The sequence below is a fragment of the Pleurodeles waltl genome, chromosome 10 (genome assembly GCF_031143425.1).
Source record: "Pleurodeles waltl isolate 20211129_DDA chromosome 10, aPleWal1.hap1.20221129, whole genome shotgun sequence".
In the NCBI taxonomy this organism is placed as follows: domain Eukaryota; kingdom Metazoa; phylum Chordata; class Amphibia; order Caudata; family Salamandridae; genus Pleurodeles; species Pleurodeles waltl.
In genome coordinates, this window is record NC_090449.1 from 46,243,664 (window position 1) to 46,263,359 (window position 19,696).

A 19,696-nucleotide genomic window follows, 5' to 3' on the forward strand; every position below is an offset into this window, starting at 1 on the left:
GGTGTTGCTAGCCTATCCTCTCCCTAGGTAGCCAAACCCTCTTTTCTGGCTATTTAGGGTCTCTGTCTCTGGGGAAACTTTAGATAACGAATGCAAGAGCTCATCCGAGTTCCTCTGCATCTCTCTCTTCACCTTCTGATAAGGAAACGACCGCTGACCGCGCTGGAAGCCTGCAAACCTGCAACATAGTAGCAAAGACGACTACTGCAACTCTGTAACGCTGATCCTGCCGCCTTCTCGACTGTTTTCCTGCTTGTGCATGCTGTGGGGGTAGCCTGCCTCCTCTCTGCACCAGAAGCTCCGAAGAAATCTCCCGTGGGTCGACGGAATCTTCCCCCTGCAACCGCAGGCACCAAAAAGCTGCATTACCGGTCCCTTGGGTCTCCTCTCAGCACGACGAGCGAGGTCCCTCGAATCCAGCGACGCTGTCCAAGTGACCCCCACAGTCCAGTGACTCTTCAGCCCAAGTTTGGTGGAGGTAAGTCCTTGCCTCACCTCGCTGGGCTGCATTGCTGGGAACCGCGACTTTGCAGCTACTCCGGCCCCTGTGCACTTCCGGCGGAAATCCTTTGTGCACAACCAAACCTGGGTCCACGGCACTCTAACCTGCATTGCACGACTTTCTAAGTTGGTCTCCGGCGACGTGGGACTCCTTTGTGCAACTTCGGCGAGCACCGTTTCACGCATCCTCGTAGTGCCTGTTTCTGGCACTTTTCCGGGTGCTACCTGCCTCAGTTAGAGCTCTTTGTCTTGCTCGAGGTCCCCTCTCTCTTCAGGTCCAATTTGCGACCTCCTGGTCCCTCCTGGGCCCCAGCAGCATCCAAAAACGCCAAATGCATGATTTGTGTGTAGCAAGGCTTGTTGGCGTCCTTCTGGCGGGAAAACACTTCTGCACGACTCTCCAAGGCGAGCGGGATCCGTCCACCAAAGGGAAAGTCTCTAGCCCTTTTCGTTCCTGCAGAAACCTCAGCTTCTTCTGTCCAGTCGAAGCTTCTTTGCACCCGCAGCTGGCATTTCCTGGGCATCTGCCCATCTCCGACGTGCTTGTGACTTTTGGACTTGGTCCCCTTGTTCCACAGGTACCCTAGATTGGAAATCCACAGTTGTTGCATTGCTGGTTTGTGTCTTTCCTGCATTATTCCTCTAACACGACTACTTTGTCCTTAGGGGAACTTTAGTGCACTTTGCACTCACTTTTCAGGGTCTTGGGGAGGGTTATTTTTCTAACTCTCACTATTTTCTAATAGTCCCAGCGACCCTCTACAAGGTCACATAGGTTTGGGGTCCATTCGTGGTTCGCATTCCACTTTTGGAGTATATGGTTTGTGTTGCCCCTATCCCTATGTTTCCCCATTGCATCCTATTGTAACTATACATTGTTTGCACTGTTTTCTAAGACTATACTGCATATTTTTGCTATTGTGTATATATATCTTGTGTATATTTCCTATCCTCTCACTGAGGGTACACTCTAAGATACTTTGGCATATTGTCATAAAAATAAAGTACCTTTATTTTGAGTATAACTGTGTATTGTGTTTTCTTATGATATCGTGCATATGACACTAAGTGGTACTGTAGTAGCTTCACACGTCTCCTAGTTCAGCCTAAGCTGCTCTGCTAAGCTACCATTATCTATCAGCCTAAGCTGCTAGACACCCTATACACTAATAAGGGATAACTGGGCCTGGTGCAAGGTGCAAGTACCCCTTGGTACTCACTACAAGCCAGTCCAGCCTCCTACAAGGATGAATTGGAGAGGCTAGTGGATGGGGTCATGCCCCTATATGCCAAGCTCTATGGACGGCCAGAGGTACAGGTGAGTCGGGGGATTGGGGGCAATGGTGGTGTGTAATGGATGGTGTTGGATGTACATATGTGTGCACCTCTGACCCTGCATGGGCCATGGTTCATGACATGCTGCGTGCGTATGTCCTGTAAGTCTGTTAGTACTGTCCGTCCCATAGTGGACGTATAGCCAGCTGTACATATTTTCCAAGTGCTTGACCTCTGTGTTAAATTTCTGTGTGTCCCTTTTAGGTCAGCACCCATCAGAAGAGGGCACTTTGGCATGCCATCGCCAAGGAGGTGCGGACCCTGTGGGTCTACAACCGGCAGAGCACCCACTGCAGGAAGAGATGGGAGGACCTGCGGCACTGGGCGTGAAAAATCTGGGAGGCCCACCTGGGGAAGTCCTCCCAACGTGAAAGGGGTGCCCATCGGGCACTGACCCCCCTCATGCTACGCAATCTGGCGGTGGCGTACCCAGACCTGAATGGGTGTTTGAAGGCTGCACATCAGTCACAAGGGGGTGAGTACACATATCACAATCTTAACCCTTGATGGATGTCTGTGTGTGCATTAGGGTTTATGATGCTTAGTTGCAGGGGCTCTGACTGATGTCCGTCCATATGATGGCCCCCATAGGGTGTAGGGGTGTTTGGGTCAGGTCTCCTACACGTTGGGTCCTTAGGTAGTTCAGGGGATGGGTGTAGAGCAGGGTTCTGGTCACTAGTCAGGGGCATGGCCATGGGCATAGTGAAAGGTGCTGCCTGTTGGAGGGTCTTCTGAGTGGGTGTATGTCTGGCCACTATGTTCACTCCTTTCAGCTATTTACAAGTGTCTCTCCTGTTTTGTCTCCCCATCCCTGTTCTCTTGTTTTGTTTGTGTACATCAGCATCATCTGGCGAGGGAGCTGAGGCACCGGCGAGTGGGGATGCAGCTGCCCACGGATCCTCGGAGGCAGAATCATCCGATGCCAAGGGGACCAGTGGGTTGGAGGGCGAGGGGAGTACCACAGGGAAGGCAACTACAACTGGAGGTAGTGACTCCGATATCTCCTCCGATGGGGGCTCCCTGGCGGTGGCGGACCCTAGTGGGCACACCCATACAGCATCATCTTCTGCCACCCCCATGCCATCACTGCCCTCCCATTTGCTCCCCACCGAGTTTCCCGTGCCCGCTCACCCAGAAGGGTGGGCATCTCCTTCGCCCCAGGCACCTCTTCCCCTCCCCCAGTCAGTCCTGCTGCCCTCACGGAGGAGGTTATTGACCTCCTGAGAACCATCTCTGTAGGGCAGACACCCATCGTCAATGCCATCCAGGGGCTAGCATCAGAGATGCAGCAGACCAATGCCTATCTGGATGACATTCACTGTGCCGTATTTGGCCTACAGAGATCTTTTCAGGCTCTGGCCTCCTCTTTGACAGCAGCCAGTTTCCCTGGTCATTCCATCCCCCCTCCAACCTCCTCTACCCCTTACAGCACCCCACTCCCTTCACCCGTCCAAAGCACACAAACTGACACGCAGTCAAGGACCTCAACACACAAGCATCACACCTCCCACCACAAGCATTCACACAGCCAACATACACATGCACACACAGCAACATCCACTTCCTCTAGTGTGCCCACCTCTTCCACCTCCCTGTCTGTCCCCTCTACATGCACACCCCCAGGCACTGCACCTTCAGTCACTGTTGCTGAGCCTATTCCTGCACTCACCACAATAGCACACATCCAGACATGCACCCCAGACACCACACCTGCACTCACCAAAACTACTGTAGTTGAAACATGCAGCTCACTCACCAGATTTGCAGACACCCACACAACATACATCCACACTGGCAGCCTGTCTTCTCCCACTGTGTCCATCCCCCCTCCAAAAACAGACAAACGCACCAAGACACCCACCCATCACACATCCACAACACCTCAGCATACTGTCCAATCACCTGTACCCACAACATGCACCCCTACACCACTTACGTCCACACCCTCTGCCTCCACTCCCACACCCTCCTCTAGGCCCTACCCAAATGCTCCCAAAAAACGTTTCCTCTCCCGTGCTGACCTCTTCCAACCCACTGGCCCACCCCGTCTTGCCCTAAGCGTGTGCACCTGTGAAGGGTTGTGGGGGCGTTGCAGGGTGGGTGGAGTGGGTGGGTATGTAACCGTGCCCTTTCCTCCCCTGTTTCGTAGGTTGCGGTGCTTACCATCATCGTCTTCATCGGCGGTCTCGGTCGTGAAGGTATATGGCAAGGAGCAGGGCTAGCATGATCTGCAGCTCTCTATCCATGTCTGCTTCGGCGTGCTGTGTAAGCCTCCGGTGAGCGTTTCTTTATATTTGGTTCGTTTCTGCCTGGCTTTGTGTGGCGGTGGTTCCCGCCCCGGAACTGACGGCGGACTAGTGGTTCATTATTTGATGGGCGAGTTGGGCCTTTCTGTTGGCCTGTGGGCGGACTCTGCTGTCGTTGTCGGCACTCCTCTTCTGGCAGTGGGTGGTTTTCAGGATGCCTGTGTTTCAGTTGGTTCATTATTTGGCGGTCTGGACAGCTCCTCTGTTGGCGGTTTTTACCGCCACCTCCGGCTGCGCTGTTTGGACCGCCGTGTTCATAATGAGGGCCAAAGACTCTTTTAAAAGTTTGAAAAGTGATAACTTTATTTGTGCATGTTGGATTTTTGTCATTTTTGTCTTGTTTTACTCAGAAAAGTATTGGCTATTTTTCTAAACTGCTGTTGAGTACTTATGTGGTGTTTTCACTGTTTTATTGTGTGTGTGTGTGTGTGTGTGTGCATATATTTTACACATTGCCTCTGAGATAAGCCTGACTGCTTGTGCAAAGCTATCGAGAAGGTCAGCAGGGGTTATCTAGGTGTGTGACTCCCTTACCCTTACTAGAGTGATGGTCCCTACTTGGACAGGGTGTAAACTGACTGCCAACGAGAGACCCCATTTCTAACAGGGATGTTAACTGGGGAATTCCTCAAAATGCTTCTTTATCAGAACACAAATCCTGGGTAATGGTATTTGGTTCATAGGGTAAGTTCTGGTCACCTGCAACAATAACATAGTGGGATCTGATATATGAAGCCAAGATCACGTTCAATGAGTGAATGTTTGGAGACTCCTTCTGGGTACCAGAACTCCTGTTGTAGAGGTAACTAATAAAAGAGGTATTCCTATAGAAGGAGTCATCACAGCCCTTGAATATCTGGAGCTGAAAAAGGCAACTCCATAACAGCGCAAATCACTGTAATAGTCAACTGAACAAGGATACTTTCTGGAGTTTCTCTACTGGTGCTTATACACTAGGGACACTGTAGGTCTTAAATCGAGTTCTAAAAATATTTCTATGGCCCATACCTCCTGTAAAAGACAAATCCCTATGCATCTCTAATGAAATGTAAGATTTCAAAATATGTGAACATTTTTGAGAAATGGTCTGAAACAAAATTACTTTAGCCAGAGGAAAGGTCCAAGACACATTGGATGATTTTTTTTGTTACAAGCCAAGTGATCACTGTTTAAGCAGATGTCAAGCATTTAAATACATCATTGTTTTTTTTTTTTTTTTATTGAATAGCAAACCATACTAAATGAACAAGCGGTCAACAATCTTGTGATTGCACGGATGCAGTCACTTTTGTTACAACCAGTTTATCTCAAAATAGTCAGACACATAAGATACAGCTTGTGGTGCCTGTCATTGGTCCAAAAATAAACATTCATACTTGGACTCACAGCCAGAAAATCATCAAGTTCAGAAGCCGGCAATCCATGTTAAAATTAGCATTACACGGTAACCTTCGGTAGCAAGTCAATCACATAAGCCTCTCTCCGCTGCCCACCTATGTTCCCCTCTCCTTTCTGTCCACGCAACTGTAACCAGCAAGAAATAAGAAGTAGATTGTGTCTCATATGAAATCCAGCTGTCATGATCAATAATGTTTCAACAATGTTCATATCAGCCATTAAATAATTCATAATGAGGAATGAGGGGTCTCGTGGTACGATTAGCAAATAGTCCATTACCACTGGTAAACCATTAAAAACACTGTTGGTCGAACAAGCAACCTAATATGCCTCCACCCTTACAACTTGGAAATCACCTTTCTGCCTGAAAAAGATTGCAACAACATTTTATCGAAGATAGGCACGTAGTCTTAGATGACTTGCTCGCAAGATGCCAATAAAACATTCCCCTAAGCCATGCATCAACAGATGGAATGGTCTCAGTATTCCAAAAGTGGAAGACACACAGGGGGTCATTCTGACCCCGGCGGTCATGGACCGCCGGGGCCAGGGTTGGCGGGAGCACCGCCAACAGGCTGGCGGTGCCCCGCAGGGCATTCTGACCGCGGCGGTTTTGCCGCGGTCAGATGCGGAAAACCGGCGGTCTCCCGCCGGTTTTCCGCTGCCCTTTAGAATCCTTCATGGCGGCGCAGCTCGCTGCGCCGCCATGGGGATTCTGACAGCCCATACCGCCATCCTGTTCCTGGCGGTTCTCCCGCCAGGAACAGGATGGCGGTATGGGTTGTCGTGGGGCCCCTGGGGGCCCCTGCAGTGCCCATGCCAATGGCATGGGCACTGCAGGGGCCCCCATAAGAGGGCCCCACTTTGTATTTCAGTGTCTGCTTTGCAGACACTGAAATACGCGACGGGTGCCACTGCACCCGTCGCACCTTCCCACTCCGCCGGCTCAATTCTGAGCCGGCGTCCTCGTAGGAAGGCTCTTTTGCACTGGGCTGGCGGGCGGCCTTTTGGCGGCCGCCCGCCAGCCCAGTGCAAAAGCCAGAATACCCTCCGCGGTCTCTCGACCGCGGAGCGGTATTTTGGAGGGGGGAACTCTGGCGGGCGGCCTCCGCCACCCGCCAGGGTGAGATTCACCCCCATAGTTTGGCAACTCTTAAGGCAGTGGCAAACCAGCAACCAGACTGTGGGGTACCCTCTGGGTATGATGAGAGGTCATGAAGCTTGACTGCCGTGCTCACCAAGCCCCCTGTAATCCTAGACAAGTATTTCATTTACATTTTGTCCAGACATTGTCCCATTAGGACCCGAGCTTCTGGCCTTCCCAAACATCGTGGACAATAGCATTGTCTGGTCAATGACGTCACCAGCAGATCGAGTTGTTGGAGATTCCCTCCTCATCAATCTGTGACGAGACCAGTGCTACTCATGTAAAGCATTATAAAATCCCAGCTTTAATCTGGCCTCTCGCAAATATTTGTTATGTCATGAGAAGTTCTGACCAATCATTATTGCCGTATTCTAGGTATAGTCGAGTGGACCATCAATCTTTGAGCTAAGTGGGTGTTGGAGACAAGAAAGAGGAATAGATTAGTATTTTGTATGGCCCTGAGACCATTCCCTTGTAGTTTTCCCATGTTTGTAGGTAGGACCTCATGGGTGACCTAAATTGGATGATGACTGTGAACCCAAAGTTGCAGCTAGGCAGTGACAAGAGCACCATGATGTGTGGGCCCCTCCAAATACATTATCCTATTTTCTATCAGGAGTTGGACTATCGCAGCGACCACCTTGCTTACAAAGTTGAAAATATGTGTTTGTGACTACCTATCTGAATTTTACTGTACCGCCCCACAATGGGGCTTCTTCATGTAACACTTCGTATACCTGCAACAAGAGGTGTGTGTGCCATCCACCATGTGTGACATGTGGCGGGTAACACTGGGTGGCCATACAGTGTACCTATCATCCCTGTTTTAACAAGCAGTTTATCAACAATAGAAACCCAACTCTCTTTTTCTAGAGTGGTATGAAGAAGTAACCGAGTTGTGCCAGTTCAAACAGTGGCCAGTAGGATTCTAGGTGTGTTAGTCTGAGGCCCTTGCATTCTGTGCTGGAGTGTAACTTGTCCATTTTCAACCAGGGTTTCTCCCTCCACAAAGAAACAATTTAGTCATGCAAGAGAGATCTGTGAGTATTGCTTTCAATATCATTATGGGGAGCACTGCAAACATGTAGCTGACCTTGAGTGCTACATTCATGTTAACAACTTGCGCCTTGCTCCATAGAGATAAGCTGAGGGCAGCCCATCTTTCTGTGTTGTGTAGAATCTAGGTAAGCAGAGGATTACTGTTATCTCTACAACATTATAAATACCTGGGTTTAGCAAGATTCCTAGGAATTTTAATTAGCTGGTTTCCATCTGAAATGGTGTGGTCGTAGTATGGTTTTATTAAAGTCCGAGTCAGCAGCATAGCCTCCTCGCATTTCCCCTGATTAACGTTGCGTGAAAAGTCAGAAAATTTTGAAATAAGGCCCATTGGGTTTGTGAGGGATGTTGCAGGTGTGGATAAAGCTAGTAGGATGTTGTCATCATAAAAGAAATACCTTTAGCTCAGTGGCGGGGATTGGAATACCTTGAATCTGTCAGTGATTTCTTATAGTGATCAGTATTGATTTGAGTGTTAATGAAGAGCGATGGAGAGAGTGGGCATCCGTGCCTCATTCCTCTGTTGATTTAGAAGGGCTGTGAGATATGCCCATTGCAGGAGGTCACAGCTGTGTTTTTTTTTAGAGAACTTTCCCCTTTGGTCAGATCCCTGACCCATGTAATCCACTCGTCTAAATAAGTGTCCACATTCCATCCGTCAAAGGCCTTTTTTGGCATCAAGTGAAACTACAATTTTCTCATCCTATGTCAAACCACACGTCCTAAAATACACGTGCCAATGTGAGATACTGAGGCCAGCCATTGAATGAACAAATCCCAGTTGGTCAGCGTGTATCAGTGATGGTAACTGATTCTTCAGTCTATCTGCTGAAACCTTTGTTAAGTCCTTAAGCTCAATATCGAATAAAGAGATCGACCTGCAGCTCACAAATACATAGTGGTCGTTGTCAGGTTGGAGGAGAGCTTCTACTCTCACTGTGCTAGCATCCTTCAAGAAGGGAATGAGCCTTCCTTAATTTCACTAAGCACCATACACCGAGGGGAAAATCATCATTTTCTTGTTAATTTTGTAGTATTTTGCTGGACAGCTGTTCACTCCCTGGGCTTTAAAAGTGGGAAGTTTATGTATAACCAGGCCTATCTGAACTTCAGTGATTCATACTCACGCTGACCAGTGACCTCAGGGAACAGCTTCGTTGTAGCTATATTGGAGATCAATGTGCCTTCCACTTGTTTAGTTTTCAGACTTTTTGACGTATAGAGTGTTTCACAGAAAGAGCAGCTGACCTGTATAATGTCAGCCTGAGTTATTCCTAAATAATGCGAGCAGGTAAGAAACCTCTAGCTGTCACAGTGATAAAGCCAGTAGGTGCCCGACGTATTCACCCCTCACATGGTGCCTCTGCTTCAAAATAACAAGGGATTTTTCTGCTTAAGAAGAGTATGACCCTTTAAATTCAGACGTCTTCTGCAGAAGTTCTCTGAAGCTATTTTTGGAGTGAGATATTTTGTAACGTGTGGTGAGATAGACTACGCATACTTTCTAGTGCTTGTTGGGCTGCAAGTGCCTGGGTTTTCGCAAAACATGATACTCGCATTAGCTCTTTCCATAGACTCACCATCTCATCTCCATTCCCTTAGCACATGTGAAGGAATGGTGATTTTCCTTCAAGCCTGTAAATGTTAGGGCTTGCACTTTATGTTTGGCTATCTAGAGATGTCCGGTTTGGAGTATTAGAATACCTATTTTGAGTTGGAGCTGCATCAAGTCATGATCAGAAGTGCTGTCCAGGGTAAACTCCACCTCTTCAATATATGGTAGTAGGGTGAGGGCCCAATTCACAAACAGACTTATGACTTATAAAGTGCTCAGTGAGGCCACCATGAGTGCAGAGATTCCACCACAAGTGCGGAGACTCCGTACCTGTAACTTTATGAGCCGTAAGTTCCTTTGTGAATCAGGCTCCCTGTGTAGAGGTATAATAGTCAATCCTAATGTGAGTGCCATGTGCCCCAGAGGTGATTGTGTAATGATGGCTGGATGGATAAGAAATTCCCCACGGATTCGTCAATGAGTGGTCATATATTGACGATGAAGATATGCCTATCCCGCGCATTGAAATCACATGGTAGTCAGATTTATCCAGCACAGGGTCCAAGACTAAATTCCAGTTAACTCCTAAGAGCACTTTGTTCATGGACATGGAGAGGATGTGATCATGTGCTCTGAAGAAGCTCTTCTTATCCCCTGTCAGGGAGTATATGCAGCTGAGGACCAGTGTTAGACCATAGATGCCATCTTTAATAAGTATATAGTATCCCTCTGGATTAGTCAATGTTTTATTTGCTCTCAGTGGCAATCCCTTCCAAACCAAAATCGCCACCCCTCCTTTGCAATAGGGTCTAGCTGATGCTGTCTCACCCCCCTTTCTCTAGCCTTTGCAGGCAAGGTATTCCATGCTAGCCCATTCTCATCGGAGTTTCTTGCTTTCTGTTTAAGAGAGGTACATTTCTTGGATGAGTGCTGAGTTTGGGCAGCAAGTGTGCAAAAAGGACAGGATTTTTTCCATTTTATGAAATGGTTAAGCTCATTAATGATAAGGGAAATTACCTTGAGGTTTCAGCTACATTGTATAGAGATGCCACTCGGAGAGCTTTACAATGGAATCTCCGAAACAACATTATAGCTCTGGTAGTCAAGGGGCAAACAGTGTCAAGATAGTAGTATCACTGCTGGATAGCCGATAGGTAAGATTCGTGGGTGCAGATATACAGCAACTGAGATACAGTAGAACTATATGTGGCAAGAAGCCATGGTTGTGCTAGATGGAGTAATATTCAATTTCAAAGAACATTGTAAAAGTGAATGGTTGTAAAGGCCTTTCCCACTGTCCTACCACGTTGATTCAGCGCTAACTGAAAAATGTAATTGAGATGAGTCTGTATGCTAATCCAAGATCGTGATCTACATTTCCATCCTCCAGAACCCTTTTAAATAACCCCATTGCTTTATGGCATCCCCAGAGTCAGCTGGACAAAGTAACATTTGGTATGATCATCTTGAATAGGGCCAGTTCACTAGATGTAAGAAAGCATGGAAATTGATTAGTCTTTCTTAAGAGGGGGCTTATCTAGACTTATCTCTTGCAGATGGTGGCCAGTTCCTACACTTATGTTCCAAACCAGATGACCAGTTCTTGATGAAAGACTCTAATCGTTCTCTCTCCTGCTGAGCAGAGTTATCCACTGCATCTATGTTCCTCTGCATGGGCGGCAACCTCTGCTCTGTAGGGAGAGTCGTGTCCATGTCTTCCAAATACACAGTGTTAAGAATTTTCTTGTGTTTATCATCTAATTCTTTTGTGTGCCTGACTTTGGTGATCAGCATTCTCGCTTCATCTACTATGTGAAAACGAATGTCCATACATTTCAAGCAAGACCTTAGAGATAGAAAATTATTCTGTTCATGCATGGGTTTATAGGAAAAGTTCTAATTCACATATACTTTATGCTCTTCAAAAAAAAATTACCTTCTTTTCTGGCTAGTTGGATCACTTCTCTCATTTTTGGTGACACAAGAAAAAAGCAATCACCTGACAAGGGGTGTCTTTATTGTGTCACAATTTCATCCTGTGACCCATCTGAAGCTCCACTGGTGGTTGGAAAGCCATCTTGGTTATGGACGGAACGAATTGGAGCATAAAGGCCACCATACTATTCCTCCCAGTTTCTCAGGGTTGCCGGAAAAACATAGGTTATATCTTTTGTCTCTGTCCTCCAGTTCCATCATTTTTACCTACATTGTCCAGTGCTTTTGTGCCCAGTTGGTTACAGTGGTTAGCGTTTGCTCCACGATGGTAAGTCAGTGCTCTGTGTCTGTAAATTGGGAGTTAAAAGCTGTGAGATCCACCCTTATCAAAACAATTTCCTGTAGTGTTTTGGAGTTGTTCTTATATATTTAAAGAACTGTGGTCCTGAGGGCCACTACTTCTTTGAGTATGGCTCGTAGTGCAGAGTCCTGTGCATGCTATCCTCTTTCTTTGGAACTTTCAACTGCTTTCCCGTAATTGTCTCCATGAAGGGGAGTTGGTGGCCTGAATTTGAGATGGAGGAGATGGATGCAAACTTGTTTAGGGATCGATCTTAGTCTCACTGCCACTGTCTGCTGACAAGTCATTTCAGCTTGTCAGTGAAAATTAGTCATATATGTGACAGTGAATTCCTCAAATGAGCCAACCACCACTGTGACTGTATGAATGACAGATGGCCACCAGCACTCAGCATGCATGCAGTGCACCTAACGATGACTCATTGAGATAGGCCTGTAGAGCCTGCGTGATACAGGGTCAGGTGCTCAGTACCTCTAACGGATGGTCATCAGCCTCGTACCTGAATGCACCTTAAACCTTCTTGCAGAAAGAGCATTGCGTTCGTCAGCATTCCCATTGCTAGTGCTAGCATCCTTTGATGGTGGTTGGTATCACATTCCAGTGGTCTGGACCATGACGTGTCAGTGAGGAGCAGGCCTTTACTTCTTGACCTTAATGGGAGATCTTGATAGTCTTAGGGACCATATCCGCCTTATGGTTTGGCACAGAGAAGGTAGGCCATGGCTCTGCTGCATTAGCACCATATGTGACATGTTCTATCTTTTAACATAGCGGGATTCAACTGTGCCTATAAATCAGCACCACAGCTGGGACTCATTGCAGTGTGGCTGCCACCCTCAGTACCATTACAATTATAACCGCCCGTCCCCATTATCTCCAGTTTCCAGCTGAATCCCTTATCTGTGCTCTATTCTCTGTGTCTGAGTCACCATGGGCAGCAGGTAATTGTGAGTCCACTGTGTCCAGAGACCTTGGGGATCTGGGGAGTGCTGCTCATGCAGCCCTCTGTGCCTCCACAGCACATTTGTCAACAATACCTGCTCCCATTTGCGTTAATGCATTACCAATAAACAGAAAGAAGCTGATTGTTTTGTTCTGCAGAGTCAGACATGATTTGTGTAAGTGATTGAGTGTACATTTTGCTCATTTTTTGTTTTGGGTTTGCTAAAAATTAGTGCAAAGTTAATATTTGGTTCCCTGTAAGGGAGACTGGTTCCCCCTATGCTTATGGCATGTAGGGCCTGAGAGAACTATAAAAAGAGTGTTTAATACTTTTGCTTTAAATTCAAGCACTTGTGCTTTTGTGACTTTTATTTTATTAAGGTGAGTGGCTGACCTTTATTATGATTTTATATTGAGTAATAATCTTGAGTATAAATTTAAGAACTAGTTGGTTTAGTATGAGGTGTGTATCCTGACAAACATCTGTCATATTTATTTTATCATGTCAATGCTGCATAATGGAAGAGTTGATTTAGATGGATTTACCATTACAGGCTTCCAAAAGAATTGACATATCACGCTATATGTACAGACCTCTTTAATACCAGATCAAACCACAGAGAAAGAAACTTAAAGATACTGGTAGGATAATAGCTTTTCAAATATGTGTTTGTTGTGTGCAGCTGGAGGAATCTTCCAGAAAAGGGTGATCTCCCAAGAGTTGGTGGAATACAATGGGCTGGGGTTAATGTAGCCCAAAATTGGCCGTTTATACCCCCTCTCTGTATTGTCTCCACAACAAACCATAAAGGGCAGTTATTGGTAAATCCATTCCTAGGATGATGTGTATTCAAGAAGCAAACTACTTTGCGTGGAGCGTCACACAAAATAACTTGAATTTACTGGAGTTTACCATAGAGTCTCTTATCATGGGTATGACTTGTGCCAAATTTATGATTATGGAGTGTCTTGCTGTGGCAGTGTCTTGTCTTGCATACTGTGCACTTTTAGTTTCTGTAAATTTATTGTACAATTGACTTGTCATCAATAAAAATCACTATCTTACCTGTGTCTCAGTGCCAACTGTCTTTTGTGTGTGGTTTGTGGTGTTTTTGTTAAGCCCTCCCGAATGGCCGGGGAAATGAGATGAAATAGGATCAAAACTGAAAAAATAATACTGACTATAACAGAAAGGTGTAGGTTCAAAATGGATTGTTGTCACTTAGGCCTCTTTTTCTTAGGTCACTTTTCAAATGTTTTATGACCTAAGGGTCTACAGTTTGCTCAGTTCTTAGACAGGTTTCAGCTAATCTGGTTTTGTCTTTTCTTATTTTCTTTCAGGGAATTTCTCTGCTTTCTTCAAGACACAAAGGAAAAAGGTGGCTCAAATAATGCATCTACACAGCTGAGAGACTTGGAGGAGTACTGGAAAGTCCAGCAGGTGACGCTTCTTCGAACTTCCTGCGAGGGAAAGAAAGGGTATATTTTTTACTGCACTTTTTATATAAACTACACCCAATTCAACCACTGAGAATTTAATTTCTCCTGAGATATATCTAGACACAAGACCTAACAATATCTCACTCGGAAAAGCCCAGAGGAAAGGACTGGGGACAAAGGCTCAGCCGCAGTGTGTCTGGAAGTGTGGAAGGGCAGGAAAGTAACTCCCTGAAGAACCTTAAAGTAGGGAGTGACTACTTTTGCTGGGGAACTTCCCTTTGCTGGTAGGGGCATTGGCACGATTGAGCTTGAGTCTGACAGTGAGAGGCACTGGGTGTGCCTCAGTAGGCCCCCAGATAGCCAGTGTCTGAATGCTGTTTTCCAACATGCACTACACACTGCTCCTCTGGCACCTCACCCTAGACCGTGCCGAAGGGCCAATGCAGGATCTTCTCAGGATCTTCTCAGGAACCTAGCAAACAGGGCAGGCCAGTTTGCTCTCAGAGCATGCTGAGGTCCCATGATGAACTGTTCAGAGACCAGTAAGGCCTCATTATTATTCATATATGTTTGCAACATTTTCACTACTCATGAACCCAGACATTTGCCACCTGCTGTTCCTGGATAGGCCAGAGACGTTTGGGGTACAGGCCATATTTCGTATAGGTCAACCAGTCACAGAATAAGGTAATTATGAATATCAGTCTATTATGAATATCAATAAGGTGGTTAGCAAGTAGCGACCCATTACGATTTGCAGCTATCACAGGGATGGTGGCCTGCTGTGGTCATCTGACCAACATGTCTGTGATTCCTTTTTTTTTTAAATGCGGCTCACATTTAAAATAGGACTGTGTTTAAAAAGAAAGTTGTTATTTAGTTTATTTAAAAGGAGGCAATGGGCTATTGGACCACTGCATACTCTTAACCAAACTTTGTTTCTACTTTCAGAAAGGGAAATAGGTAAAAGAGGACTCTTTCCCTTTTGTGAATTGGTTACCTCCACCTTTGCGATGTCAGTAAAATATCAATGTTTTGTGACTAGATTTTTGTCTAAATCATTAAAACACCCCATACTAATTCATTAGTTGGAAGAGACGCCTACAGCACAAGCCTTCCAAATGTGGACTCGGAATCAATTTCTAAATACAATTTACAGGCTCAGAAATACTTTTCAGAGTAGCTAAATGCATTTAATGCGCAATAAAACTTACTTTTTGCATTCGCAAGCCTACTGATTTACTGATTTCAAGAGTTTAGCAATTCTAAAACCCTTTCTTATCATGCCTATCGTCCCCTTCGGAACATTATATGAGGCTGTAGTGTGCTTAAAGCTGTCTGTAAGTAAGATGAGAATAAAGACCTGTGCAAACACCCAAATCTCTACATAGGTTATTTAAAAGCAACCTATAGCTGTTTATTGATATCACATTTTCTACTTTTTTCAGATTCCGCCCATTTATTGGATGGAAAAGAAGAACCACACAGTGAAATTCATGCTTCTGGGATTCTCCGACTTTCAACAGGAGTCAGTTAGCCTTTTCTTGTTCTTCTTCACAGTGTACACTCTGTCCTTGATGGCAAACATTGTTATAATCATTGTAATTCAACAAGACTCCAGACTATCCTCACCCATGTATTTTTTCCTGGCCAACCTGTCTTTTATAGACATTTGTTTCTCAACAGTCACAGTGCCTCGGATGCTGTCAGATCTTCTCACCAAGAAAAGGGTCATCTCCTCTCTGGCCTGTTTCAGCCAGATGTACTTTTCTGTGGCTGTTGGCATTACTGAGATTTTTATCATCACAGTCATGGCTTATGACCGCCAAGTGGCCATCTGCAACCCACTGAGATATCATCAGGTGATGAACCGCAGTGCCCGCATTGGATTAATAGCTGGATCCTGGGTCATTGCCTGGTGCCATTCACTGCTGCACACCATCCCTATTTCCAGGATGCCCTACTGCGGGGACAATCACATCCACCATTTCTTCTGTGACATAGCGGCCATTCTCAAGATTGCTTGTGGAGATAAATCAGAAAATGAGCTGGTAATTTTCACTGAAGGGACAATGGTAATCGTGGTCCCCAGCTTGTTTGTCGTAGTTTCCTACATTCGTATCATCTCTTCTATAATTAAACTGCGCTCAGTAGAAGGCCAGCGCCGGGCTTTCTCCACTTGCAGTTCTCATCTGACTGTAGTCTTTTTATTCTTTGGGACTGTCATTTTTATCTATTTCCGACCTACCTCTCGCTATGCACTAAATTATGACAGGATTTTGAGTGTTATTTACACAGTGATAACTCCTTTGCTGAACCCAATTATCTACTGCCTCCAAAACAAGGAGGTCAAAGGGGCAATTAGAGCACTTATCCAGAGAAAAACATTTTCCCCAAAAAATTGATACCTAATGCAGACTATAGAGGTGGTGCCACTGCATTTTTCTCAATTGACTTCAGATACTGTATTCAAAGCACTCACAATTATATTCCCTGACTTCTTCATTTTTTCAGTAACACAGAATCAGTAGGGGTGGGAGTTAAATTCTGCTCTGCCTGCTGAATTAGGGGAATTTTGGCCACTTCGTATTATGCTTGTAACATGGAGTTCTGGCCAACTTCTGCCAACCACTGCATGAGGGAGTTTTTCTTGTGCGCACCTTGCCAATGGTAAGTTTGTGAGCACAAGTAAGAATTGGCATCCTCTAGTACAATTTTTGGCACCAAGAGCGCACTGAGCGAGATTTTTACAAAGCAGAAGTTCGCAATTTACTGTGGTGAGAAAGCTGTTGCTCAAGTAGACAATCTACTCGGGCGCAGCAAAGTCAACTCAAGCAGCAGCACCCTATGGCATGCCATGTGTTGCAGTTTGTACTGATTTTTTATTGTGGATTGAGCTCCTGCTCAAATATCAGCGCAAGCAGTGCAGTGTGCAGATTTCTGCCCATTCGCAGAACTTCTCAGAATCTCACAGAGTTTTAATGTACTCTGTGGAATTCCACAGACTGAAACTTCATCAGTTTCACCCACCCCTACCAATCAGTGAGGCTAAGCAAGATTAACTATTTAACATATCATCCAGATATTTAACCACTTGCATTTTAAGTGTTTATGCACATGAATCTACATAGTTTCCATTTTAACCAATGGTGTCACAAGCTTTTATTAAGACACTTATGCTAGGCCAGGTGGAGATTTATACAAAATTCAACTGTTTTTCATATACATCTTGTTTTTCATATACATCTACTGTAATGCTTTACACCAATTTTAATAGCTCTATGAAAAAAAATCATAACAAATATAAGGATGGCCATAAATAATTGTCTATGTCTATTCAGACTATCTATACATTTAAAAAGGCTTTCCCACTTCCACAGAACAAATCATTATATATGTGTTTGCCATACAGTTTTACTAACATGAAATATCCTGCTCTCATGTTTCTTCATTTAAATCCATTTACTTCTCAGTACACATTATAAATTTTGTGTCCCTATTTCTGTCCTTTCTTTTTATTCACCAGTCACCTTCACTCTGTTGTTTGTCCATATACACACTTTCTTCTATTTCTCCATTTGATATATTAATCAACAGAATTCTAGCTCTGAGAAATGTCAGACATGGGGACATGGCTGGAGGGCATATCTGTCAGAGTCACCAGATCCTCGGGTCCGTGCACGTTCCCAACACTTCCACCACAAGACAGCTCCAATACTCTGATTAGATTTATCACAGAGTCTAAGAGAGTCCAAGTGGGGAAAAGGGGATTAGGACGGGAACAGCTGGGAAGGAGACCTGTAGGAAGCAAAAGGTTAAAACACAACATCAAAATTACATCTCATGAAATCAGTACCATGCTACAACTCTAAGCTTCGTCTTTTCCGAAAAAAACATGAACAACCCTGGAATAATCCTAAAACTGACTAGGCTTTAGATGACCGAATACCTGAGGAGGAAACAGGAAAAGTTAAATAGGACTTTCAGATTCAAGTACTTTCTTTAGCATGAGAATCAGGAAACACTCTGAGCAATTTCTAAACAACCATATGAATCTCCTTTTATGAATACATATCAGGAACACACAGCATTACATCTATAATTCTGGTATTGTTGTGTTCATCTCAGAAAAAACATTTGGAAGTAAATTGCGCACATTGCAGATTTTTATATGAGTATTAAACACCATAAGGGTTTGTGCACCATGAAATCACACAACGTAGATTCAAGGAATAAATCACGCGACGTGTCAACTTGAAATGCTACCAAGAAAATGTCTTAGAATGGTAGCGCACAGTAACTTACATTATTTCTACACGAGGAAAGAATTGCGCGTCTTGCCGATTCAAATGCCACCATAAAAATGCCAAGAAATAGTAGCACACAATGAACAACATGAAAAAACACTCAAGGAAAGAATCGCGCGTGTTGCCGATTCGAATGCCACCATAAAAATGCCAAGAAATAGTAGCACACAATGAACAACATGAAAAGCACTCAGGGAAAGAATCGCGCGCCTTGTCGATTCAAATGCCACCATACACATGCCAAGAAATAGTAGCACACAATGAACAACATGAAAAAACACTCAAGGAAAGAATCACGGGTGTTGCCGATTCGAATGCCACCATGTAAATGCCAGAAAATGATAGCGCACAATGAACAGCAAGAATTACACACGAGAAGTGAATCGCGCGTTTCGCCGATTCGAATGGCACCATGTAAATGTCAAGAAAAGATAGCGCGCAATGAACAACAAAGTTAAATGCTCATGAAACGAGTTGCACATCTTGCCAACTCGTAAAACATCATGTAAATGTCAAGAAATATCAGCGTGCAATGAACAATAATGTAATAACAAACTCAAATCTTTATGGAATAAATTGCTTGTCCTCCCTATTTGCAAACCACTATACAAATGTCAAAAAATGGCAGCGCACAAGTGATCTGTTATTCATTTAAGAATTAAAAGCAAGAATATGAAGATTCTCAATTACGGTGTTGGGAAATGTCCAAACACCGCCTTACCGCCTGGAAACAGTGATCACCAATGAGAGATGAGTGCAGAAGACTGGAAAATCCAAATAGGCCGCCGGGACAGGAGCTCAGGAAGAAGCTGCTGCTCTGCACCGGTACCTCTGAATAGTCAGCACTGGAAGTTGGGCTGACTCTCTTTTATAGAGTCTTGGCCCAGCCTAGAACCACGCCCAGGCATGTTGCAGGGAAAGTCTCCAGAAGGCCCTGGAAAGGGACCACACCCTAACACACTCTGAATGTCTGCAGCAATACATTGTAAATGTACAGTATTTATAAGCACCTTAAAAATGAATCTTTTGGATGGAATTCTGCAATGCAAAAGGTTAAACAATAACATATCATCACAATGCATAAATTACTTTATCTTGCAAGTGTTGGGTTTTTGCATTCTAGATGCCCGTAGAGCGCGCACTGTCCTGGTGTTGACAGTACTCCCCTCTCCCAGGCGCGATCTAGGGCCTGGTTTATCTGGATTGAGATGATGAAAGCGTCTCACAAGTACTGGAGCATGAACATCAGATGCGGAAACCCATGAATTACTTTCAGGGCCATAACCTTTCCATGAGATTAAGTACCATAGGTTACGCCCTCTCAGTTTAGAGTCCAACACTTTCTTGACTTCATATTCTTCTTCCCCCTGTACTAGAACAGGAGCTGGATGAGGGCGGACCTTTTGGACT

General features: G+C 45.0%; 1 protein-coding gene across 1 annotated transcript; it reads left to right on the plus strand.

Annotated features, from left to right (window-relative positions):
• The first annotated feature begins 12,527 nt into the window (after window positions 1-12,527).
• Window positions 12,528-16,384, plus strand: LOC138262351 (olfactory receptor 5F1-like). Its single transcript, XM_069212249.1, has 3 exons — window positions 12,528-12,538; window positions 13,881-13,980; window positions 15,428-16,384. Exons 1-3 carry the CDS (start codon window positions 12,528-12,530, stop codon window positions 16,382-16,384), a joined length of 1,068 nt encoding a protein of 355 aa, XP_069068350.1.
• Window positions 16,385-19,696: the final 3,312 nt, after the last annotated feature.

What these genes read in the sequence shown, in the direction of transcription:
- LOC138262351 (XM_069212249.1), top strand. An exon ending in AGTACTGGAAAGTCCAGCAG is followed by an intron (nt 13,981 to 15,427) that starts GTGACGCTTCTT and finishes TACTTTTTTCAG; the next exon opens with ATTCCGCCCATTTATTGGAT.